This window comes from Pongo abelii, chromosome 18, assembly GCF_028885655.2.
Source record: "Pongo abelii isolate AG06213 chromosome 18, NHGRI_mPonAbe1-v2.0_pri, whole genome shotgun sequence".
NCBI lineage: Eukaryota > Metazoa > Chordata > Mammalia > Primates > Hominidae > Pongo > Pongo abelii.
In genome coordinates this window covers 27,713,812-27,739,564 of record NC_072003.2, presented here as the reverse complement: position 1 = coordinate 27,739,564, position 25,753 = coordinate 27,713,812, and the positions used below count along the sequence as shown (strand labels likewise).

Genomic DNA, 25,753 nt, shown 5'->3' with positions numbered 1-25,753 from the left:
TTAGAAATGTTAGGTTCAATAAATTGTAATGTTAAAATTAATTTCATCTGTTTCTTTTTACCTTTTAAAAGTGCGGCAACTAGAATATTTACAATTACGTATGTGGTTTGTGTTATTATTCTATTCAATAGCGATGGGCTGGGTGTGGTGGCTCATGCCTGTAATCCCAGCACTTTGGGAGGCCAAGGCAGGCAGATTGCTTGAGACTAGGAGTTTGAGACCAGCCTGGGCAACACAGTGAGACCTTGACTCTACAAAAAACAAACAAAAAAAACCCACAAAAAAAAAAAAAACAAATGAGCCTGGTGTGGTGTCATGAACTTGTAGTCCTAGCTACTCTGGAGGCTGATGCGGGAGGATCGCTTGAGCCTAGGAGCTTGAGGCCAGCCTGGGCAACGTAGTGAAACCTTATCTCTACAAAATATTAAAAAATTAGCTGGATGTGGCGGTATGCACCTGTAGTCCCAGCTTCTTGGCTGGGGTGGGAGGATTACTTGAGCCCAGGAGGTTGAGGATGCGGTGAGCTATGATTGCACCACTGCACTCCAGCCTGGTGGACAGAGTGAGACCCTGTCTCAAAAAACGAAACAAGCTAACACGGTGAAACCCTGTCTCTATTAAAAATACAAAAAAAATTAGCCAGGCATGGTGGCGGGTGCCTGTAGTCCCAGCTACTCGGGAGGCTGAGGGAGGAGAATGGCATGAACCCGGAAGGCAGAGCTTGCAGTGAGCCAGGATCGCGCCACTGCATTCTAGCCTGGGCGACAGAGCCAGACTCTGTCTCAAAAAAAAAAAAAAAAAAAATTAAAGAAAAGAAAACAAACAAAACCCAGAGATGATCTAGAATTGCCTGCCCTCTTATTTGCACCAGTGTTCCCGCTGCAAGAATTATGCACTGTGATTAGGTCCGACAAGAGAGCTGTCTAAGTCACTTGTCTCCCCTCTCATCTCATCATCCACTCTGGAAGCTGAAGGAGCCAGGTTCAAGAAGTTAGCTGTGAAGCTGAGCAATTAGATCCTTCCTCCCGGGACTTAGATTCTGGAGTAAGTGGTGCAGAGACAGAAACATTATTTGGAAGTCAAATTCAGCATAGGATCAGTGTCCGTGTGTGGCCTAGACTTGTAAATTCTTCCCCACTGTATTGCTGCTACTAATGGGGTGTGGGGGGGGGGAGGGGTGGTGGAAGGGACAGTGGGGAATCCGATAGAATGTCCACTACAGAAGTATTATTAGAGGAAGATGTTGACTCACGGGAAGACCGGGCCAAGCCTCAAGTCTGATGGGTTAGGTTAGCCTCCAAACAGAAGAATAAGCAGTAAGGCTGGAAGCCAGGAAGATGGAATAAAATAGAGTGTGCAGTGGAGAGTGAGCTGTACAAAGAGGTGTCTGGACTAAGAATGAATGGTGGATCGGGGCGGTCACAGCTGAAAGAAACCACATAAAGCAAAAGATTAAGACATAGGTTAGGACCCTATGCCTGCCCTAATCCGCAGCCCTAAGAAAACCATTCTCTGAGTTTTGAAATGAATACCTGGGTTAATTAAAGAAAAAGCACTCTCTGGAAACCTCAGTGTCATGGCACTCATGGGGATTCCTGATGACAAAAGGAAAGAAGCAATAGGCATGATTTCTTCCTTCCTTCCTTCTGCATGGGGCAGGAATGATGGGCCCTGCCTGTTTCCTGTCTCTGCATCCTACTTCCTCTATAGCCCAGGCCATGGGGTTCCCATGAATGGGATGGATGATATATATATATATATATTAAAGAGACAGGGTCTCACTCTGTTGCCTAGGCTGGAGTGCAGTGGAGCAATCATAGCTCACTGCAGCCTTGAACTCCTGGGCTCCAGCCATCCTTCCACCTCAATCTCCCAAGTAGCTGGGATTACAGACACACACCACCATGCCCAGCTAAGTTTAAAAATTTTTTGTAGAGACAGGGTCTCACTACATTGCCTAGGCTGGTCTTGAAATCCTGGCCTCAAGCGAGTGAGATGGAGTCTCACTCTGTCGCCCGGCTGCAGTGCGGTGGCACTACCTCAGCTCACCGCAACCTCCACCTTCCGGGTTCAAGAGATTCTCCTGCCTCAGCCTCCCAGGTAGCTGGAATTACAGGCATGTGCCACCATGCCTAGCTAATTTTTTTGTACTTTTAGTAGAGACTGGGTTTCGCCATGTTGGCCAAGCTGGTCTGGAACTCCTGGGCTCAAGTGATCCTCCCACCTCGGCCTCCCAAAGTGCTGGGATTACAGGTGTGAGCCACTGCGCTCGGCCTGATTCTGTTCTTAAGCTATTTCTTATCCTCTACTTCTGAGGTCATTTTCCTTTTCCCCTCCTGTGCCTTTGTCCCTATTTAATGCCTTGCATGGGATATAACCTACTCCTCCCAGAGGCTGGAAATGTTCCTTAAACCTCAGCTTAGTGACCACAGCCTTGCTTTCTGCCCACTGACCACTGCTCAATCCCTGCCTGACAACTCAACAGGCGTCAGATGCTCCTAGATTTTCCATGGCTTTCTCCCCACACCACCACGTTGGATAACTTTTGGACAACATTGCTCGGTTTCTTGGAGTCTGATGACCTGCTTAACTGTTCCAGATCTGAGCCTCCTCACACCGCCTTTGCTGAGAGCCCCTCCCTATGGAGCCTCTTTTGTTGCCTTTTACCCCCAAGAATCTGGTCCTGTCAGGAGACACATGATCGTAGCCACTGATTCAGGTAGATCCTCTGAAATGATCAGTCTGCTATCTCAGCTCTCCCTGCCTGGAAAAATCCTTCCCCATGGGATCCAATCAAACCCAATCTATCAATATACATCTTTCCAGCTTTTACTTTGATTACTACTGTGTCAATTGAGAATTTTCTCCTTAGCTTTTTCTCCCATTGTTTTTCCCAAAGACTAGCTTCTCTGGCCACCTGCCGCTGATTGAGTTTTAGGAGTTCAATGGTATTTGTTTGTTTAATTCACTTGATGTATTCCAAATGCCCAGACCAATGCATGGTGCATGGTACATGGTAGTTGCTCAATAAAAAAATCATCGAATGAATGAAAAAGAAATCATAACCCAGAATATTCAGAGGGGTTAATACACATTACCAATGACTAGTACTCATGTTTACAAATAATTCATAGGGTATATCTTACTTATAATACCAAAGGTAGATTTTGTTTTATCAATACTTGGCTTAAGAACATCCTTTAGTAGAAATAGCAAGTAGACATATACAAAAGCAGTAACTCTTTTCCTTCCCACTTTGATGCAGATTTCATTTCTACTCTAGCTTTTGCACCATCACTGCTGACCAACTTTACCAACCACTAACCCAAGTGATGCCATACGGATCCAGCAGATCTCTCCTACCAGCCCTTCCTCTTCACTTTCCTCCGGGATCTCTCCAAAGGCCTCCTAACTGGTCTCCCTGTGTCCCTTTTTCTCCGTCCTCCCACACATCCTCTGCAAGTGGCCATTGATGTTCCTAACACTGTGAATCATATCAGACAGAGCATGGGTCGCAGAATGGCTGGAAGAGGACTCACCACCAAGCTGTTTAGAGATGGACATGATAGGGCCAGAGCTCAATCCACCTTCAGAAGGTGATGTGGGGTGATGGTACATTGGCCTCTGTCCCAGGATCGTGAGGTCTGAGTTTCAAACCTTGCCCCCTTTCTCTTGCCCAGTTCTGATTTCAACCCCGTTCAACTTGTCAGAATTTTGAGTGGATGTTTCCTCTGGTTTCCTTAGTTGGAACCTCAGGCAGCTCTGGGCTGAATGGACTGACCCGTGGCCCCCAGTGTGAGTGATACTACCTGTTCCATTCCTCGGGCAGCGGAATGTCTTGAGAGCCAGGACACCTGGCTTCTAGGCCTGGCTCTGCCACTAGTTGCATGACTTTAGGCAAATCACATCACCTCTCCGGGCCTCAGTTTTCACACCTGAGAAAGGAAGAGGTTGCATTAGATTAGTGATTCTCCACTTCTTACTTCATTCCCCTCCCAAACACAACCAGTGATGCCTATTTGCCTATGAGACACACACCCATGTGCAACTCCTGGGTACAAACTTTAATTTCATCCCTTACTTTTGTTGTTGTTGTTGTTGTCACCCAGGCCAGAGTGCAGTGGTTCCATCTTGGTTCACTGCAACTTCTGCCTCCCGGGCTCAGGTGATCCTCCTGCCACAGCCTCCCAAGTAGCTGGGACCACAGGTGTGCACCACCATGCCCAGATAATGTTTTGTATTTTTGGTAGAGATGGGGCTTTGCCATGTTGCCCAGGCTGATCTCAAACTCCTGAGCTCAAGCAATCCACCCGCCTCAGCCTCCCAAAGTGCTGGGATTACCGGTGTGAGCCACTGTGCCCAGCCTCATTCCCTTCTTTTTCTTCCTTTTTTCTTTTTCTTTCTTTTTTTTTTTTTTTGACAGAGTTTTACTTTGTCACCCAGGCTGGAGCGCAGCTGTGCAATCACAGCCCACTGCAGCCTCGGCCTCCCAGGCTTAAGTGATCCTCCTGTCTCAGCCTCCTGAGTAGCTAGGACTAGAAGTGCACACCACCATGCCCAGCTAATTTTTTGTATTTTTTGCAGAGGCAGAGTCTCCCTATGTTGCTCAGGCTGGTCTTGAAGTCCTGAGCTCTATGGATCCACCTGCCTTGGCCTCCCAAAGTGCTGGGATTATAGGCGTGAGCCACTGTGCCTGGCTGGCTGGTCTATTATCTTGTACTTTTATTCAAGACTCCCCCACCCAACTATCATTCTCGCTGTCACCTATGTCTGCAACTTCTCTCTCTTCTCAGATAGACCGTAAATTACATGAGATCGCACCTATCATTGCTCTATTATCACTGTCAAAAAACAGTGACTGGGCCAAGTGCCATGGCTCATGCCTGTAATCCCAGAGCTTTGGGAAGCCGAGGTGGGAAGATTGTTTGAGTTCAGGAGTTTGAGACCAGTCTGCGCAACATAGTGAAGCCTCATTTCTACAAAAAAAAAAAAAAAAAAAAAAAAAAAAATTAACCAAATGTGGTGGTGCATATCTGTAAGTCCCAGCTACTCAGGAGGCTAAGGCAGGAGGATCACTTGAGTGAGTCCAAGGAGATGGAGGCTACAGTGAGCTATGATCACACCACTGTACTCCAGCCTGGGCGATAGAGCGAGACCCTGTCTCAAAAAGAAAACAAAAAAAGTGGCTGGTACAACAGGTATTTAGTAAGTAGTTGGTGAATAAGTGAATGATGAAAAGATTGAAAGCAGAAATCAATGAATGAAACTATTTCTGTCTACTGATTTCATCCTTTAGCACATACTCATATCTTAGTCTTTCTCATGTTTTTTGAGACAGGGTCTTTCTCTGTTGCCCAGGTTGGAGTGCAGTGGTGTGATCACAGCTCACTGCAGCCTCCAATTCCTGGGTTCAAGAGATCCTCCCACCTCAGTCTCCTAAGTGGCTGAGATTACAGGTGTGTGCCACCATGCCTGGCTAATTTTCTTTTTTTAATTTTTTGTAGAGACAAGTTTTTTGATATGTCATCCAGGCTGGCCTCGAACTCCTGGCTTCACATAATTCTCCTGCCTCGGCCTCCTAAAGTTTTGGGATCACAGGCATGAGCCACCACACACAGCCGTCTTTCTCATCTTCTATGACAAACATTCACACAAACAATTAAACAATTATCAACCCTATGTACGTCCTCTCTTAACTTTAAGAGTCAAAGTACTTGAAATATTTGTGAGGATTGACTGTTTCCAGTTCCTCATATCCTATTTCTCCAAAATCTCTGCACTCTGGGATCAGTTGCCTCCACACCAGTGAAGCTATTTTCACCAACATCATCAAGATCTTACATGTTGCCCAATCCAATGGCAACAGATTTCTATCCTTGTTTTACTTGACCTCCTAAGTCCTAACAGTATTTTGATGTCTGCTGAGTTTATTATTCTTATATAACCAGAGGGAAGACAGAAATGATTTTTTAAAACAGAAAAATGACACTAGAAATAGTTATTGCTTTAGTTTTCCCAAGGCAGTCAGTTTAAGGGAGACTAAATACAACACTATTTAGAGATTACAGGGATTCATTTGAGGTTTTTTCTGGTTTTTTTTTTGAGACAACCTTGCTCTGTCACCCAGGCTGGAGTGCAATGGCATGATCTCAGCTCACTGCAACCCCTGCCTCCCGGGTTCAAGTGATTCTCCTGCCTCAGCCTCCCGAGTAGCTGGGACTACAGGCACGTGCCACCACGCCCAGCTACTTTTTGTATTTTTAGTAGAGACAGGGTTTCACCATGTTGGCCAGGCTGGTCTTGAACTCCTGGCTTCAAGCGATCTGCCTGCCTCGGCCTCCCAAAGTCCTGGGATTACAGTCGTGAGCCACCGTGCCCAGCCTGTTTCTGTTTTTTGAGACAGGGTCTTGCTTTGTCGCCCAGGTTGGCGTGCAGTGGTGTGATCTCGGTTCACTTCAAATGAACCACCCAGGTTCAAGCAGTCCTCCCACCTCAGCCTCATGAGTGGCTGAGACTATAGGCATGTGCCATCACGCTGGGCTAATTTTTGTATTTTTGGTAGAGATGGGGTCTCACTATGTTGCCCAGGCTGGTCTTGGACTCCTAGGCTTAAGTGATCCTCTTGCCTCAGCCTCCCAAAGTGCTGGGATTATAGTGGCAAGCCACTGCGCCTGGCCGCTATACTGATTTTTGCTGCCTGTTTTTGTACTTTGTATAAATGGCATCACAGTCGGGCATGGTGGCTCACGCCTGTAATGCCAGCACTTTGGGAGACTGAGGTGGGTGGATCACTTGAGGTCAGGAGTTTGAGACCAGCCTGGCCAACATGGTAAAACCCTGTCTCTACTAAAAATACAAAAGTTAGCTGGGTGTGGTGGCGCGAGCCGGTAGTCCCAGCTACTTGAGAGGCTGAGACAGGAGAATCGCTTGAACCAGGAGGCGGAGGTTGCAGTGAGCCAAGATCAGGCCACTGCACTCCAGCCTGGGCAACAGAGCCAGACTCCATCTCAAAAATAAATAAATAAATAAATGGCATCATATGGAATGTACTCTACGTGCCTTTCTTCTTTCATTGGATGTGATATTTGTGAGATTCCTTGGTATTGTGTTGTGTGGTTGTAGCGCCCTCGTTCTCACTGCTGCCTGAGTCCTCTTTTAAGAAAGCTCTGCACCTCCCCACATGGGACCTTCCTTCCCACAGTAACTGTGGTTCTCTCACTTCCAATAACATTTCCCTTCCTCCTTCCTTACTTTCCCTCCATAGGTCTGATCACCATCTAATATACTGCACATTTAATCTATTTATTGTATTATTTGCCCCTTGCTTAGAACAATGGAGTCATAGTCAGATCAATGCTCATACTCTTTGAACAAGTAAACCTCAGTGACCTCCGCATGGCATCCAGTATGCCCATGGGTGGAGGGAACGCCAGGCTGCCCAGACCACAGATGGGTCAAGAACTGCAACAGGCTGGGCACGACGGCTCACACTTGTAATCCCAGCACTTTGGGAGACTGGGACGGGCAGATCGCTTGAGGCCAGGAGTTCAAGACCAGCCTGAGCAACATGGTGAAACCCCATCTCTACAAAAAATTTTAAAACTAGCCAGGTATGGTGGTGTGCACCTGAAGTCCCAGCTACTAGGGAGGCTGAGGCGGGAGGACCACTTGAGCCTGGGAGGTTGAGGTTACAGTCAGCCATGATCCCACTACTACACTCTAGCCTGGGCCAGGGAGTGAGACCCTGTCTCAAAAACAAAAAGAAAAACAAACAAAAAAACCACTGCAACAAAGTGTCATTTAGCAGGAGAGGCCAATCTGATGGGGCCCCAGGTATGGCTGTCTTACTGTAATATCTATACCACAGCCATGAATATAGATGTGAAAATTCTACATAAAATGCTTACAAATAACTTTTTCAAGCTTATGACAATTAAAAGATAAAAAGGTTCAGAAATATCTATTAATAGGGAATATCTGAACTTTCTGGATTTATATGCTTTTGCATCTTGAATTTTTAATAATAAGCATCCATTGATTTAGTAATTAAAAATTAAGGAACAAAATGCCATAATTGAGTCAAATTTATCTTACTACTGTCAAAACAGTTCAATATTTACAAATTGATATAAAAATAAAACAAAGAGCCAGGCTTAGTGGCTCCACCTGTAATCTCAGCTGAGGTGAGAAGATCACTTGAGGCCAGGAGTTCAAGACCACCCTGGACAACATAGTGAGACCTTGTCAAAAAAAAAGTTAAAAAATAAACCAGGCGCAGTGGCATGTGCCTGTAGTCCTAAATACTCGAGAGCATGAGATGGGAGGATCTCTTGAGCCCAGGAGTTTGAGGCTGCAGTGAGCTGTGATCACACCACTGCAATCCAGCCTGAGTGACAGAGCAAGATCCTGTCTCACAAAAAAAAAAAAAAAAAAAAAAACCACAAGGTCCTACAATATTTTATAAAATCACAAATCTAACATTACAATAATAGAAGAGTATCTGGCTTATCATAGGCACTTAGGTATTTCTTGAATGAATGAATGAAAATATATTAATATGTTAAATCATTCCAATAGGTCAAGTATAAAAAACAACCCACAATGTTACTAATAAATGCTGAAAAGGCATTAAGAAAGAATCCAGCACCCATTCCTGATGAAAATCCTTGGCAGGCAGTAAAGAAGAAGGTTTCCGTCACATGCCTCCCTACAAACCACTGCAATCTGGCTTTTGCTGGCACCCTGCCATTGGAACTGCTTTCCCCAAGGCGATCAGCGCCCTGCATATTGCCAAATCCAATGCACTTGGATGGGTACCAATAAATGTATAACGAATTAAGGAATGGATGATAAAAGAATCTCAGATCAATGGCATCATCCTTAACAATAAAACACCAGCATTGTCTCTTTAAAGTCAGAAATAAAACGCAGGATGTGAGCTACCGCTATCATTTGATGATGTTTCTGGAAGCTCAGGCAAAAATAAAACAAAAAACCATGGAGACCAAAATACAAGGTACAGCTACTGGCAATAAGGTGACAAAATCATCTTTCTTTGTGTAAAACCTCAGAGAATTATGCAAAAACTCTCAGAAATAATAAGAGAGTTCTGGAAGTTTACAGATACACAAATGGTAATTGTTTTCCCTGAATACCAACAAATGTGATGTCTATGATGGGTGCTGAGACAATTGAGAAAGAAAAATTTTTTAAAAACGTGCAGAATCTGGCCAGGTGTGGTGGCTTGTGCCTGTAATCCCAGCACTTTGGGAGGCCAAGGCAGGTGGATTACTTGAGGTCAGGAGTTTGAGACCAACCTGGCCAACATGGTGAAACCCTGTCTCTACTAAAAATACAAAAATTAGCTGGGCATGGTGGTGGGCTCCTGTAATCCCAGCTACTTGGGAGGCTGAGGCAGGAGAATGGCTTGAACCTGGGAGGCAGAGGTTGCAGTGAGCCAAGATCGAGCCACTGCACTCAAGCCTGGGTGACAGGTCTCCAAAAATAAACAAATAAATATATAAGTAAATAAATAAATAAAGGTGCAGAATCTTATGAATAAGAAGTAAAACAATCTAGGTGAAAGGTACAGAGTTCCAGCATTACAAAGAAAGAAAGAAGGAAGGAAGGAAGGAAAGAAAAGAAAAAGAAAGAAAGAAGGAAAGAAAGAAAGAGAAAGAAAGAAAGGTGACTCATTTCTGTAATCCCAGTGCTCTGGGAGGCTGAGGCAGGAGTTCAAGACCAGCCTGGGCAACATAGTAAGACCTTGTCTCAACAACAACAAAACAAATGAAGAAAGAAAAAAGTGTATGGAGAATAAGATTTTTTTTCCAACTTGCTAAATGTGAAATGTAAATGATGCTTACGTTGTGAAATTTACATTAAATTCTAGGGCAAGACACAGGCTTGATAGCCTCCATGGACAGGCCAGGTGCCACTGAACCACGAGAAAGGGCTAAGATTGGTAAGGTGGGGGCTGATGCTGCCCCACCCTGGAGAGCACATTCTGGATCCCTCGTTGTAATCTGGAATCCCCGAATGAAGTTCCTGGACTTGTAACCTCAGCTGACCTGGGATAACAAATCTGTTTTCTTAGTAGGGAAGTGATGTGACAAATACAGAAAAGTGTAAAAACAAGTATAGAGACAATGGGCAAATAAGTCATACCTGTGGTATTAATACTCTTGTATTAGGTTCAGCAATTCGTTTCTATAGTCCTAGTGATAATGTGTAGATTTTGCATGTTACCGTATTTAAGGTGTGTGAAACGCTTAAGAGAATCTGGTATATTCAATGTGCATTTATTTATTTATTTATTTATTTGAGACAGGGTCTCTCTCTGTCGCCCAGGCTGGAGTGTAGTGGCGTGATCTCGGCTCACTGCAACCTCTGCCTCCTGGGCTTAAAGGATCCACCTGCCTCAGCCTCCCAAGTAGCTGGGACTACAGGCGTGCACCACCATGCCTGGCTATCTGTTTTGTATTTTTTTGTAGAGATGGGGTTTCACCATGTAGTCTAGGCTGGCCTTCAACTCCTGAGCTCAAGCAAACCTCCCAAAGTGCTGGGATTACAGGCCTGAACCACTGCACCCGGCCCAATTTTGAAATTTATTGATCAAATGATCACACTGTTCCAGGCACTGGGCATATATAGTGATAAAAAAGATAAATTTGGTCTGGCCCAGTGGCTCATGCCTGTAATCCTAGCACTTTGGAGGGCTGACACGGGAGGATCACTTGAGGCCGGGAGTTCAAGAGACCAGCCTGCGCAACATGGCGAAACCATGTCTCTAATAAAGATACAAAAATTAGCCAGGTGTGGTGGTGCATGACTGTAATCCCAGCTACTTGGGAGGCTGACATGAGAATCCCTGGAACCGGGAGGCAGAGGTTGCAGTGAGCTGAGACCACGCCACTGCACTCCAGGCTGGGCAACAAAGCGAGACTTCGTCTCGAAAAAAAAAGAGAGATAAATTCTATACCTTAATGGAGTTTAAATTCTATTGGGAGGAAGGTGTGTGTGTGGAGGCACAGAAAACAAACAAGTAAAGAAATAAAAGCCGGGCGCAGTGGCTCACGCCTGTAATCCCAGCACTTTGGGAGGCCGAGGTGGGTGGATTACGAGCTCAAGAGTTTGAGGTCTGCCTAGCCAATATGGTGAAACCCCATCTCTACTAACAACACAAAAATTAGCTGGGTGTGGTGGCACACGCCTATAATCCCAGCTACTTGGGAGGCTGAGGCAGAAGAATGGCGTGAACTCAGGAGGCAGGGCTTGCAGTGAGCCGAGATTGTGCCACTGCACTCCAGCCTGGGCAACAGAGTGAGACTCTGTCTCAAGAAAAAAAAAAATAAAGAAAAAAAATAAATACACCATGAGTATAATTTTTGAAAGTAAGTGATGCTGTAAGGAAATAAGCCTGGTTAAGGTGATAGATTGCACTTTAGATCAAAGCACTGCACTTTAGATTGAAGATCTCTTTGAAGAGATAATACTCTCAGCTGAGATCTAAAACCTACAAAGGAGTAAACCATGAATAAGTCAAGCAGCTGCATGTATGGTAAATAGAGCATATAAAGGCTCTGAGGCCAGAGCAAGCTTGGTAGGTTCAAGTACCTGCAAAGCAGCCACTGTGGCTGCAACAGAGCAAGTGAGAGGAAGTTCTAGAACAAAGCAAGTGCCTGGTGATGTAGGGCCTTGCAGACCGTGTTGAGAAGTCTGGATTTTTTTTTTTTTTTTTTTTTTTTTTTAAGAGAAGGTCTTGCTCTGTCACCCAGGCTGGAGTGCAATGGTGTGATTATGGGTTACTCCAGCCTCAAACTCCAGGCCTTAAGTGATCCTCCCACCTCAGCCTCCTGGGTAGCTGGGACTACAGGCAGGTGCCACCATGCCTGGCTAATTTTTTTATTTTTTATTTATTTATTTTTTTTGAGACTGAGTTTTGCTCTTGTTACCCAGGCTGGAGTGCAATGTCGCAATCTCGACTCACTGCAACCTCCGCCTCCCAGGTTCAAGTGAGTCTCCTGCCTCAGCCTCCTAAGTAGCTGGGATTACATGCATGCACCACCGCACCCAGCTAATTTTTGTATTTTTAGTAGAGACAGGGTTTCTACTAAACCTGTTTAGTTTAGCTTGTTGGCCAAGCTGGTCTTGAACTCCTGACCTCAGGTGATCTGCCCACCTCGGCCTCCCAAAGTGCTGGGATTACCAGCGAAAGCCATTGTTTCTGGCCCCAGATTTTATTTTTAATGTGAAGACAACTCATTGGTAGATTTTGAGTAGCGGTATCATGGGATCTGATTTATGATTTTAGAAGACTTTGGGGGTGGCTGTAAGATGAAAAGTCTGTAGTGAGGAAGGTATGAATGAATGGAAGCTGAGGGGCCATGTGGGAGTCTTACCCAGTCCAGGTGAAAATGATATTGGCCTGGAAGAGGATGGTGAAAGTGTAAACAGAGAGAAATGAATAGCCGGGAAATATGTTTGGAAGGTAGGACCAGAGGAACTTGACTATGGATTGTGTGTGGGGTGTGGTGACAATAAGGAATCAAAGACTTCTAGAGTTTGGGATTAAACAACTAGGTGGATGGTGGTGGAATTTCTTCAGTTGGGAAAGATATTGGAGGTTGGGAGAGAGATAGGTTTGTTTTGAGGGGGAATCAAGAATTCTGGTTTGGACCTGTAAAATTTGAGATGCCTGTTCAATAAACCACAGGGGGATGATCAGCAGGTAGCTGGTTATGGGAGATGAGAAGTGTGTTGTCAGCTTGTAGATGATATTTACAGATATGAGACTTTCAAACAAGGAAAGAGCCTGGGCATGGTGGCTCACACCTGTAATCCCAGCACTTTGGGAGGCAGAGGCAGGAGAATCACTTAAGCCCAGGAGTTCGAGACCAGCCTGGGCAATATAGCAGGACCCTGTCTATTAAAAAAAAGTAGCTGGGTGTGGTGGTGCACACTTGTGGACCCAGCTACTCAGGAGGCTGAGATAGGAGGATCCTTTGAGCCCAGGAGGCTGAGGCTGCAGTGAGCTATGATCGAGTCACTGCACTCCAGCCTGGGCAACAGAGGGAGACCCTGTTCCAAAAAAAATCCCAAACAAACAAGAAAAGAACTTAAGTGGAGTCCAAGTCCGAAGACTGAAACTTAGGATGTTCTTTTTTTTTTCTGAGGTGGAGTCTTGCTCTGTCACCCAAGCTGGAGTGCAGTGGCATGATCTTGGCTCACTGCAACCTCTGCCTCCTGGGTTCAAGTGATTCTCATGCCTCAGCATCCCAAGTAGCTAGGACTACAGGCATGCGCCACCACACCAGTCTAATTTTTGTATTTTTAGTAGAGATGTGGTTTTGCCATGTTGGCCAGGCTGGTCTCGAACTCTTAACCTCAAGTGATTCACCCACCTCAGCTTCCCAAAGTGGGATTACAGGTGTGAGTCACCGCACCCAGCCCCTAGGATGTTCTAATATTTACAATAAGTGGGAAGAAGATTAGGAACAAACAAAACGACTGAGAAAGAATAGGGGCAAACCAAGAGTGGGGTGTCTTGGAACTCGAGAGAAGAAAGTAATATGTTGTGCCAAATGTTGCTGAGGGGTTGAGAAAGATGACATCTGAGACTTGGCCACTGGATAGGCAAATTGAAGAGAATCTGTGTGACCTTCACCAGACAGGTTTCTCAAGCAGTTGTAGGGCACGGGCCAAAAGTACAAGTGGAGATCTACACACCATATGTTTAAATACTAAATGCTATCAGCCAAGCAAACTGCTAAATAAAATAGATGTTATCCTCCTACCTTGACAAATGCATATTCACCATATGTGTTTGGAAGGCAAGTTTCAAATTTAGAATTCTCTGATTCCAAGAGTTCTTCTCCAGAATGAATTGGCACAGGGAGGGCTGGTCCCTTTTTTTTTCTTTCTTCTCTTCATCTGTATGTACAAGCATGGACCCTCTAGGCTGAATGTCTAAGCTCCACCAACACGCTCCTTCCCACCTCCACCCCAGCAAACAGCCATCTCTTAGGTACAGAGATACACATACCACATCCCTTGGATCTGGGCAGCAGCCTCTCCCCAGCACTGGGAACTGGCTTGGAGCCATTTAGACAGGGAATCCCAGGGTTTTAGGTACTCTGAGTAGAGTCCGTGAAGGGACAACTTCTGACTAGCCATGTTTGTTTGGACCTGTGAATCCCTTGCCTAAAGGGGACAGCACAGTTGTAGGATGACCAGTGTGGGGCTCCCTACAGCATGAGGCCTTAGGGCTGTATTAGAGTGGGTTAAAGAGAGAATAGGAGAACAGGAGGTGAGGTGGGAGGGAAGCAAAGGTAGACAGCTCTTTGAAAATATTTTTCCTATAAAGAGGTAGTAGCTAGAGGAAGAAGGAGAGCCAAAGAAACTTTGTTTTATGTTTTTTTTTGTTGTTGTTTGTTTTTGTAGAAACAAGTTCTCGCTACATTGCCCAGACTGGTCTCTAACTCCTGGCTTCAAATGATCCTCCTGCCTCAGCCTCCCAAAGTGCTGGGATTACAGATGTGAGCCACTGTGCCTGGCCCTTGCTTTGTGTTTTTAAAGACAGCACTTCCGGATGCTGATGGAAATGATCCAGTAGAGGGAAATGCTGATGATGTGAAGTGAATGGGGGTGGTGTTAGCAGCAGAGTCCCTGAGCAGGTGAGAGATAGGATCAGATCCAAGGCTTGAATGCAGGAATTGGCCTAAGGAGGTCAATGGACAATTCCTCCACTATAAAAGGAGAGAAAGCAGATTAGATTGGCCCAGGCATAGTTAGGTTGGTAGATCTGGTAGTGGGAAGAAAAAATATAACATTCTTTTCTAATTGCTTCTAATATTCACAATTAAATAGTAAGTGAGAATTAGGGAGGAATAAGTTATGAAAAGTTATGTAGGACACTTAAAAATCATTAAGATGGCAAATATGTTATGTGCATTTTTTTTTTGAGACAGGGTCTCACTCTGTCACCCAGGCTGGAGTGCAGTGGTGTGATCATAGCTCACTGCAGCCTTGATCTCCCTGGGCTTAGGTGATCCTCCTGGCTCTGCCTCCTGAGTAGCTGGGAATAATAGGCACGCGCCACCACACCTAGCTAACTTTTTGCACTTTTTTGTAGAGTCAGGATTTTGCAACCTGGTCTCAAACTCCTGGACTCAAACAATCCACCTGCCTCGGCCTCCCAAAGCGGTGAGATTACAGGTGTGAACCACTGTGCCCGGTCTATGTGTATTTTACTACAATTAAAAATAAAAATTTTAAAAAGGCTAATAAATGACTATCTTTCTCCTCCTCCAAAAATAACAGTTATCTGGGAAAACAGAAAAGTGAATATATTAGGGGGCAGTACTGGGCGGTCAACTGAAGATTTATGGACATAAATTTAAAGCAAAACCAACAAGCACAACTGTTGCTCTAAGCAGAATGGTGAATTAACAGTTTGATTGATATAAGATTTGTAACTTTAATTAAAAATATTTAAGAGAATTTGATTTATTTAGGCTGAAACTGAATGTTTAAAAATTTCTGGATTAATAAATAATTTCAGACTTATTAGATTTGTAAATAGTGTTTAAGCACTTAGAAATTCTGTTTGTCAGATTTATAAGTCAGCCTTGTCAGATGTTTGAAGCACTTAGGAGATTCAAATTTGTAATTGTGGTTAAAAATGACAAAGCTGAAGGAAAATTTATTAAGCAGGCTTTTAAGTGATGTTAAATATTTAGGGGAATTTATTATGTCACATTTACAATTTAGCATTGATACAAGAACAAATAAAAAATATACATAACTTTAGATAAGATATACTAGATTTATAAGTATAATAATATGATTCATGAGTTACGTTAAAGGCCTCGGGAAAACTAGGTTTTTACATTTAAAACTTTAACAAATTGCGTGTTAGTTAAAATCCAAGTAACTGTAAATATACTTGTCTATGCACTAAAGCTCAAATTCAGGTGCTAAAATTATAGCTGTTCCCTGTGAAATGCCATTATATGCCAGTCTCACCATTTTATTTTTTGAGCCTGGGTGTCTGTCTCCCATGATCACTCCAAATCTGACTAAAATGACAGAAAAAAAAAATACAGTGGACCTTTGAACAATGTGGGAGTTAGGGGCACCGACATTGAAAATCTACTTGTAACTTTTGACTCCCCAAAAACTGAACTACTAATAGACTACTATTGACTGCAAGCCTTATGGATAACATAAACAGTCGGTTAACACGTATTTTGCATGTTATATGTATTATATACTGTCTTCAATATTAAGAAAATCACAAGGAAATAAAAATAGATTTACTATTCATTGAGTAGAAGTGGTTCATCATAAAGGTCTTCATCTTCGTCATCTTCAGTTTGAGTAGGTTGATGGGGAAGAGGAAGAAGAAGGGTTACTCTTGCTGTCTCAGACTTGGCAGAGGTGGAGAAGGTAGAAAGGGAGACAGAAGAGGCAGGCACACTTGGTATAACTTTTTTTTTTTTTGAGATGGAGTCTCACTCTTTCACCCAGGCTGGAGTGCAATGGTGCGATCTCAGCTCACTGTAACCTCCGCCTCCTAGGTTCAAGCGATTCTTCTGCCTCAGTCCCCCGAGTAGCTGGGATTACAGGTGCCCAACACCACACCCAGCTAATTTTTTGTATTTTTAGTAGAGACGGGGTTTCACCATGTTGGTCAGGCTAGTCTCCAACTCCTGACCTCAGGTGATCCACCCGCCTTGGCCTCCCAAAGTGCTGGGATTACAGGCATGAGCCTGTAATTACAGGCGTGTGCCTGGCCCTTAGTGTGACTTTTATTGAAAACAATCCACGTATAAGTAAACTGTGCAGTTCAAATCCATGTTGTTCAAGCATCAACTACATTTTATATTTATACATACATACAGATTTTACATATAAATCCAAAATTGCTAGAAAACAAGAAAGATGGCCAAGTGCCGTGGCCCATGCCTGTAATCCCAGCACTTTGGGAGGCCGAGGCGGGCGGATCATGAGGTCAGGAGTTCGAGACCAGCCTGGCCAACATGGTGAAACCCCATCTCTACTAAAAATGCAAATAATTAGCCGGGCATGGTGGCAGGCACCTGTAATCCCATCTACTCGGGAGGCTGAGGCAGGAGAATCACTTGAACCCAGGAGGCAGAGGTTGCAGTGAGCTGAGATCACGCCACTGCCCTCCAGCCTGGGCGACAGAGTGAGACTGTCAAAAAAAAAAAAAAAAAAAAGCAAGAGAAGAAAACATGAAAGAGACCTGTTAGCAGATCAGAAATTGTGAGGAAATCCTATAAGAACACATCAGGGGTCAAATCAATGGCAGAACCAGGGTAGAGAAATTCAATGCTAAACACTCCTGAGGGAAGGCAGTTCTTCCCAAGGAAGCCTGCAGGAAATCCAAGATCAGAGTAAACAAATATTAAGAGTGAGAGAGGTCTCCCAGGGCAGTCATTAAGATAATTAATTAATTTTACAGGGCCCCAGCTGGGTCAGATGCCGCCCTTCTGCCTGGTAACTCCAGGATGATCAAGCGCTGAGGATGAAGACCCCAGAGCTACTTTTTGAACAAGGGAATAAATAACTTGCCTGGGGAAGGCACTGAAGTTGAAAGCTGACCTGGATTGTGAAGCACAGCCTTTCTTAATAGGGCCTCCAAAACAATCGAGGCTGATGTGAGGGAGGAGAAGGAAAGGCTGTCACCAGTGACTGCTCCAGGTCACAGCTACATGTGTAGCCCTCCAAGCTAGGACACTTCAGGTTAGCCACAGAAGCTGCAGCAGGTGAGCAGTACCCCAGATAATATTTAGCTACCAAGAAGGATACAGGGTCCCATCTCTAGAATATAAACTACCTGGTTGGGCCATACATTTACTCCTGAACTTTATGGAATTCTCATTTGGACTGATGCTTTAGCTTCTGACACCACTGCAAATTCTAGAGAAAGGAATTTGTAGATTAAAAAAACAAACAAACAAAAAAAAACAGGCTGGGCGCAGTGGCTCACACCTGTAATCCCAGCACGTTGGGAGGCCGAGGCGGGTGGATCACTAGGTCAGGAGATCGAGACTATCCTGGCTAACATGGTGAAACCCCATCTCTACTAAAAAGTACAAAAAAATTAGCCGGGCGTGGTGGTGGGTGCCTGTAATCCCAGCTACTCAGGAGGCTGAGGCAGGAGAATGGCGTGAACCCGGGAGGCGGAGCTTGCAGTGAGCGGAGATAGTGCCACTGCATTCCAGCCTGGGCGACAGAGCGAGACTCCGCCTCAAAAAAAAGAAAAAAAGTAGTATCTAAAAAAACCTGGTAAAACATATGCTTTACATAAATGTGAATGTGTATATGTAAAAAAATTTTTTAAATCTGGAGCTATGATTTCATCAGATTTCAGTGTTGTTCAAGCAGGAAAAGGCTTGAAAGTATGCTATGGCTTGAATTGCTCCAAGGAAGGCTACAGAGGCAGAATAAATCTAGATTCTCATAGAAAGATATCTGTTATGAAATTTCAGATACATTGCAATGAGTCATGTGGGCAGCTTCTGGGGTGCTGGCAAGATTTCATTTCTCAATGTAAAAATGTTTAGCTTTGTTTGCTTTATGTTCTTTTTTCCTGTGTGTGTTATATTTCTGTACATATGGTATTTTATAATAAAACATTTTAAAAACAAATAAAAACCAAGAGTGACCACTAGATTTGTGATTCTGAAACCTGGTGGCACATTGGAGCAATCTGAAGAGGGTTTAAAAAACATTGGTGTCCACTGGGGAGGACAAGATGGGAGAGGGAGGAAGTGAGGCAAGAGAAAAAAACTAAATATGTGCTATGCTCACTACCAGGGCATTCTTATTCCAAACCTCAGCATCATGCAATATACCTTTGTAACAAACCTGCACATGTAACCCCTGAATCTATAATAAAAGTTGAAAACAAACTATTGGTGTCCAGAGTACAGTGCAGACCAAATAAATTAGAATCTCTTGGATGGGGTCAAAGATATGTATCTGAGAGTCACTGTACTGGAAGAATAAAAATAAACAAACTTAACACTCTAGCTCAGGCTAGAGTGTAATGGTGCGATCTCGGCTCACTGCAACCTCCGCCTCCCAGGTTCAAGCAATTCTCCTGCCTTAGGCTCCTGAGTAGCTGGGATTACAGGCGCGTGCCACCATGCACGGCTAATTTTTATATTTTTAGTAGAGACAGGGTTTCACCATGTTGGTCAGGCTGGTCTCGAACTCCTGACCTTGTGATCTGCCCGCCTTGGCCTCCCAAAGTTCTGGGATTACAGGCGTGAGCTGCCGCACCCGGCCGGCATGGGGTTTTAAAATATGCTCCATAATTGATTTCTTTCTCCATAGAATGAAGAAAATCAACTGTTAGGAAAGAGCCAATGCCTGCCAACAAAGCCTCGTGCATCACAGTTCAATTTCCTGATACCTTATCCTTAGCTCTGAATCTCCTATTATGTTGGGCCTAAAATGAGGGGTTCAAGTTTTTCAAGCTACTGGCCATAATGTGTTGACACGCTACTTGAAATCATAGAGAGAACATTTCTCCACCAAACAGATAATGACAAGGATGACAGGGAGCAGGTCTGTGATTTCTGGTCTTTTACGGCCTTATTAGTATTATATAAAGAAATCTCATCACCTCCTTCAATTATTCACATGAGCACCTTCCCCTGGGAGAGCTAGTATGCTTTGGGGTGGAAAAGCAGTTTTAGCACACACCAACCATTTCTTCCCCAAACACTCAGAAAAGACCTCTGTTCAGTGACTGACGTTTGATTGTGATAACAATTTTTATTACTTCATCAGCACTTAAGTTCAGGATGTATGCTGTTGAACAACTGTCCTTTGCTGAGTGCGGTGGCTCATGCCTGTAATCCCAGCACTTTGGGAGGCTGAGGCAGGAGGATCACTTGAGCCCAGAAGTTTGAGGCCAGCCTGGGCAACATAGGGAAGCTCCCATCTCTAGAAAAAATATAATAAGAAATTAGCCAGATGTGGTGATGCGTGCCTGTGGTTCCAGCTACTTGGAAGGCTGAGGTGGGAGGATCACTTGGGTCTGGGAGTTCAAGTCTGCAGTGAGCCATGATTGCACCACTGCATTCCAGCCTGGGCAACAGAGTGGGATCCTGTCTCAAAACAAACAAACAAACAAACAAACAAACAAACAAACGGTCCTTAGCAAGTAAAGCAGTGGGCAATTTAGCACTCAGATGCAACTATTTTTGAGTAGTCAAGGAAGGTAGATGACAAAAATGGCCCTCCTTCTTCAGCCCTCCTTGTATTCATGCCCCCTGCTGTAAAATGCTGTAGCATCTCCCACTTTTGCTCTGAGACGGCCACGTGTCCTGCTGTGGCCCAATGGGATGTCAGCAAATGTGACGTGAGCAGAGATTTGGAATCCACGTGCACATTTGGGCTTGCGTGCTCTTGCTCCTCTGTCTGTGTGGAAAGAAAAGTGTGGGCGAGCCTGCTGACGGATGTGACCCATGGAATGGAGTGGACTTACCCCGATTTGTCCCAGCTAGCCAACGGCCAGCTGATGCCCAGACAGGTGAAAGAACCCAGCCAAGAGCAGCAGAGCCACGTATGTGACCTACAGCCATCGCTGGCTTCACCACTGCATGACCTTTGCAATTGCATAGAGCCCAGTGCTAAGAAAAGAACCATTTGCTTTAATGCTAATGCTGTTGCCATCCTCCTGAAATTCTTTTTTTTTTTTTTTTTTTTTTTTTGAGACAGAGTCTTGCTCATTTACCCATGCTGGAGTGCAGTGGTGCGATCATAGCTCACTGCAGCCTCCAACTCCTGGGCTCAACCAATCCTCCCGCCTTACCCTCCTGATAGCTGGGACTACAGGTACACACCACCATGCTCTGCTGATTTTATTTTATTTTATTTTAATTTTTTTAGAGACGAGGTCTCACTATATTGCCCGGGCTGATCTTGAACTCCTGGACTCAAGCACCCACCTCAGCCTCCCAAAGTGCTAGGATTACAGGTGTGTACCACCATGTCCAGCCTTGAAATTCTTCATAATTTTTAAATAAGGGACCCTGTGTTTTCATTTTGTACTGGGCTCCACAAATTATGTAGTGGGCCCTGCCCATATCTGAGCACTGACACTGGAGTGAGCCCAGCTGATACATGAAGAATGACCCAGCCTGGTCTGCAGACTCACGAGACAAATAAATTCTTGTCACGAGGTCAGGAGATCGAGACCATCCTGGCTAACACGGTGAAACCCTGTCTCCACTAAAAATACAAAAAATTCTCCAGGCGTGGTGGCGGGCGCCTGTAGTCCCAGCTACTCGGGAGGCTGAGGCAGGAGAATGGCGTGAGCCTGGGAGGTGGAGCCTGCAGTGAGCCGAGATCACACCACGGCACTCCAGCCTGGGTGACAGAGCAAGACTCCGTCTCAAAAAAATAAATAAAATAAATAAATAAGTCAATAAATAAATAAATAAATAAATAAATAAATAAATTCTTATCACTTAACTGACTGGGTTGGATGGTTGCTGTGCATTATTGTAGCAGTAGATACTGATGCACCAAATTTTCTTTGCTATACACACAGTAGTTCCTCTGTTAGCATGATGTAAAATACACTTCCAAACTGCACCATCTTACAAAACAACGTTAGGTGAAACACAAAATTGCTTTTGTATTTTGGTTTTCAGTGATAACTGGAACTCGAAATGATCAAGTGTATCTTTCTCATTCACCTATGTACCGCACAGATAAAAAGAGCTGGTTCTTACCTTTTCCACCAGTAGTTTCACCCAACTGTAAAATATAATATTGGCTGGCATCGTGATAATGATGGTAGTTCCACCATATAATAGAACTATTATTGCCATTTGTGCTATGTCACATACAACCCTGTCACCAGGTTTGCTTCTGGCTAGTTTTGCTTTCTCTCCTAGCGTTCTGTTTGTCCTAAATTTGGGGCTGGTTTTGGAGGCATGTTGAAAACAGCATGGCTTGCATCTGCTTTTGCTGTTTTGTCCTCTTTGCAATTATTATGATAATTTTTTCTTTTTTGAGATGCAGTCTCACTCTGTTACCCAGGCTGGAGTGCCGTAGTGTGATCTCGGCTCACTGCAACCTCTGCCTCCTGGGTTCCAGCAATTCTTCTGCCTCAGCCTCCCAGGGATTACACGCATGCACCACCACACCCTGCTAATTTTTGTGTTTTTACCAGAAACAGGGTTTTACCATGTTGGCCAGGCTGGTCTTGAACTCCTGACCTCAGGTGATCCACCTGCCTCGGCCTCCCAAAGTGCCAGGATTACAGGCGTGAGCCAAAGCACTTGGCCTTCTTTGCAATTAGAAATAAAATTAATCAATTGCATACTAGAAAATATTCTTTTTTAAATTTTTTCTTAGAGATAGGGTCTTGCTATGTTGGTCTTGAGTTCCTAGGCTCTAGAGATCCTCCCACCTTGGCCTCTCAAAGTGTTGGGATTATAGACATGAGCCACCATGGCTGGCCACTAAAAAATATTCTTTTGTACTTGGTTCAGGAAAAAACACTGGTTGGCCAGACAGGTTATTCTATTTTGGAAGTGATGTGAAATGTCCTACAGCATCAGGAAGCTATATGATAAAGTTTTCTAATACAATATACATTGGAGACACTAGGAAGATAAATCCCTTGTTCAATAAAAATCCAATTTTCAGATACTCATAGCCTTGCTTTCCATTCACACTTTCTCTTTCAGCTGCTGGGGTGAAATCATCATATTCACAGATGCTCTGTCCCGGCAGATCCTGAAGTCCTGTTCACTAATTATGCTTCCGAGTTGCAGTGTTTGTAATACTATTTTTATCATTGCTTTTATACTCTAATGAAACACTTAGTCATTAAGCTATTTTTGTTAATCAGAGCCATAACATAACATAATAGTAACAGGAAAAAATGCACACGTTACACATATAAACAATAATATACCAATGATCTAGCTAAGAAATGTTGGCCAGGCACAGTGGCTCACATCTGTAATCCCAGCACTTTGGGAGGCCAAGGTGGGTGGATCATCTGAGGTCAGGAGCTCGAGACCAGCCTGAACAACATGATGAAACCCCGCCTATACTAAAAATACAAAAATTAGTTGGGTGTGGTGCCGCACGCCTGTAATTCCAGCCACTCGGGAGGCTGAGGCACAAGAACCGCTTGAACCTGGGAGGCGGAGATTGCAGTGAGCCAAGATCGTGCCATTGTCCTCCAGCCTGGGTGACAGGGGGAGAATCTGTCTCACAAAAAAAAAAAAAAAAAAAGAATGACCATATTCTAGTAACTGAATTTTAACTATACCTTGTTAAGAATGTGACCGATTTGAACCATCTGCACCCTTGAACCATTATTGAGACCATAACAGTATTTGGTAATTTTTCTTCTATTTCAAATTTGTGAAATGCTTAAGCACATGTTTTTTTTTAATTATTCATATAGAAACAGAAACTGCTAAACAACTTAAAGACTATTTTTATTTATTTCTTTCTTTGAGATGGAGTTTCACTCCTTTTGCCGAGGCTGGAATGCAATGGCACGATCTCGGCTCACTGCAACCTCTGCCTCCCCGGTTCAAGTGATTCTCCTGTCTCAGCCTCCCGAGTAGCTGGGATTACAGGGGCATGCCACCACGCCCAGCTAATTTTTGTATTTTTAGTAGAGACAGGGTTTCATTATATCGGTCAAGCTGGTCTCGAACTCTTGGTCTCGAACTCCTTATCTCAGGTAACCTGCCCGCCTCAGCCTCCCAAGGTGCTGGGATTACAGGCATGAGCCACTGTGCCTGGCCTGAGCCACCACACCCAGCCTGAGCCACTTATGAAAAAACATTGCATTTTAGAAACAGTGACCCAAGAGATAATGCCTGAACTCTTTGACTTGGTATATAAGGAATTCCATAATCTAGTTCCTTGACTAGCATTATAACCACACTACCAACAATACCACCTCCCTTTACTGAGACTTTCCCATGTGATCAGGTAGCATTGCAAATGGATACTCTTCTTTCAAACGCACAATAACCCCAACAGGTGGGTACAATGATTGTTATTATGAATTTATAGATAGGGAAATTGAGGCTTGCAGAAGTACTTGCTCAAGGCCATGAAGCTAATAATTCAAGGTCAAGCAGAGATTTGATGATCCTAAGCTCATATAGTTCCATATAGTTCTTTTTTTTTTTTGAAACCGGGTCTTGCTCTGTCTTCTAGGCTGGAGTGCAGTGGTGCGATCATAGCTCAGTGCAGCCTCAAATTCCCGGGCTCAAGTGATCCTCCCGCCTCAACCTCCCAAGAAGCTGGCACTACAGGTATGCACCATCACGTCTGGCTAAGTTTTTAATTTTTTGTACAGACAGGGTCTTGCTTTGTTGCCCAGACTGGTCTCGAACTCCTAGGCTCAAGTGATCTGCCCACCTTGGCCTTCCAAAGTGCTGAGATTGCAGGCGTGAGCCACTGCACCTGGCCTATTGTCTAGTTCTGAATGTCCATACCATGATTCCTGCCCAGCTTCTCTGACATCTGCTCTTGCGCTGTCTCACACACACCCCCTGTACAACTGACCTTTCCTCTCTGTACCCGTGGCTGTCTTGTTCCCCCTGTCAGGGACATTCTCTGACATTCCTCTCCTTGTCATCCTGATGAACTTTCACTCACCCTTCATCTTCCAGTGCAGGAGTATTTTCTGTGAAGTCTTCCCTTCCACCCACATCCCAGGATTTTTACCTTGTGTGTAATACAGCTAAAATTTTATTTCTTTCCATTCTCCAGACAAAAATGTGAACATGTCTAGAGTGACAGCTGAGTTATTAAGAATTACACTATGACAGAACATAATTTACTACATTGTATCTGATTGTTCCCTGCTCTATCATTAGTTGACTCTACTTACTGACTTATGCCTCAATGAACAGGCAATTTCTTACCTTCAAATGTTATTCTTAGGCAGTAGGGGAACAGAATTAATTCTTATTGCATCTATAATAGCAGCTACTTAAATTCATGACACAAAGAGAATACCTTCTCTATTTTCCCTTCTCCAATTTAATCTCTGAGAGTGAGACCTACAATAATAGGTGAAGTTTCTAAATTCACTAACTCCAAGCGACGGTGGGGTATTGTCTATGGATACTCAGAAAACAGCCCAATCAAGGCAGCAAGAATGTATCTTTAGTTCTCATGGCAATTAAGAAAGCTATAAATGAATCTGTTACATTCTCTTTGAAGAAAAAGTACAGAGTAGTGGCTTAGAGCAATGGTTTTCAAATTCTTTCAAAAATTCACTTCAGTGGTATGCATTTTAAGCCTGTAACTCTGCAAATGTGTGTATTTATTTATTATTTTAGCTTTTATATACGAACTACTGCACTATTCAGTATATTACAAAAACATTAGCCAGGAACCGTAGCTCACACCTGTAATCCTAGCACTTCGGGAGGCCGAGGTGGGTGGATCACTTGAGGCCAGGAGTTTGAGACTAGCCTGGCTAACATGGTGAAACCCCATCTCTACTTAAAAAAAAAAATAGCCAGGTGTGGTGGCATGTGCCTGTGGTTCCAGCTACTCAAGGAGGCTGAGGTGGGAGGTTTGCTGCAGTGAGCCATGGTTGCGCCAGTGTACTCCAGCCTGGATGCCAGAGTAAGACCTTGTCTCAAAAAAAAAAAAAAAAAAAAATCATGAAATGGAAAGTAAAAGGAACGATGTAAGGAATACATATAAATAG

At 44.1% G+C, this 25,753-nt stretch overlaps 1 protein-coding gene across 2 annotated transcripts in view; it reads right to left on the bottom strand.

Annotated features, from left to right (window-relative positions):
- The window catches only part of TNRC6A (trinucleotide repeat containing adaptor 6A), a 213,092-nt gene that overhangs the window by 178,861 nt on the left and 8,478 nt on the right, over positions 1-25,753 (bottom strand). The window contains exon 2 of one of the 2 annotated variants that reach the window (XM_054533659.1): positions 3,810-3,935. In XM_054533659.1, the coding sequence (XP_054389634.1) occupies positions 3,810-3,889 (80 nt within the window). In that variant the 5' untranslated portion in view covers positions 3,890-3,935. Of the gene's footprint in view, positions 1-3,809; positions 3,936-25,753 lie in introns of those variants that run through there. The other variant, XM_063717218.1, reaches the window with a different exon arrangement.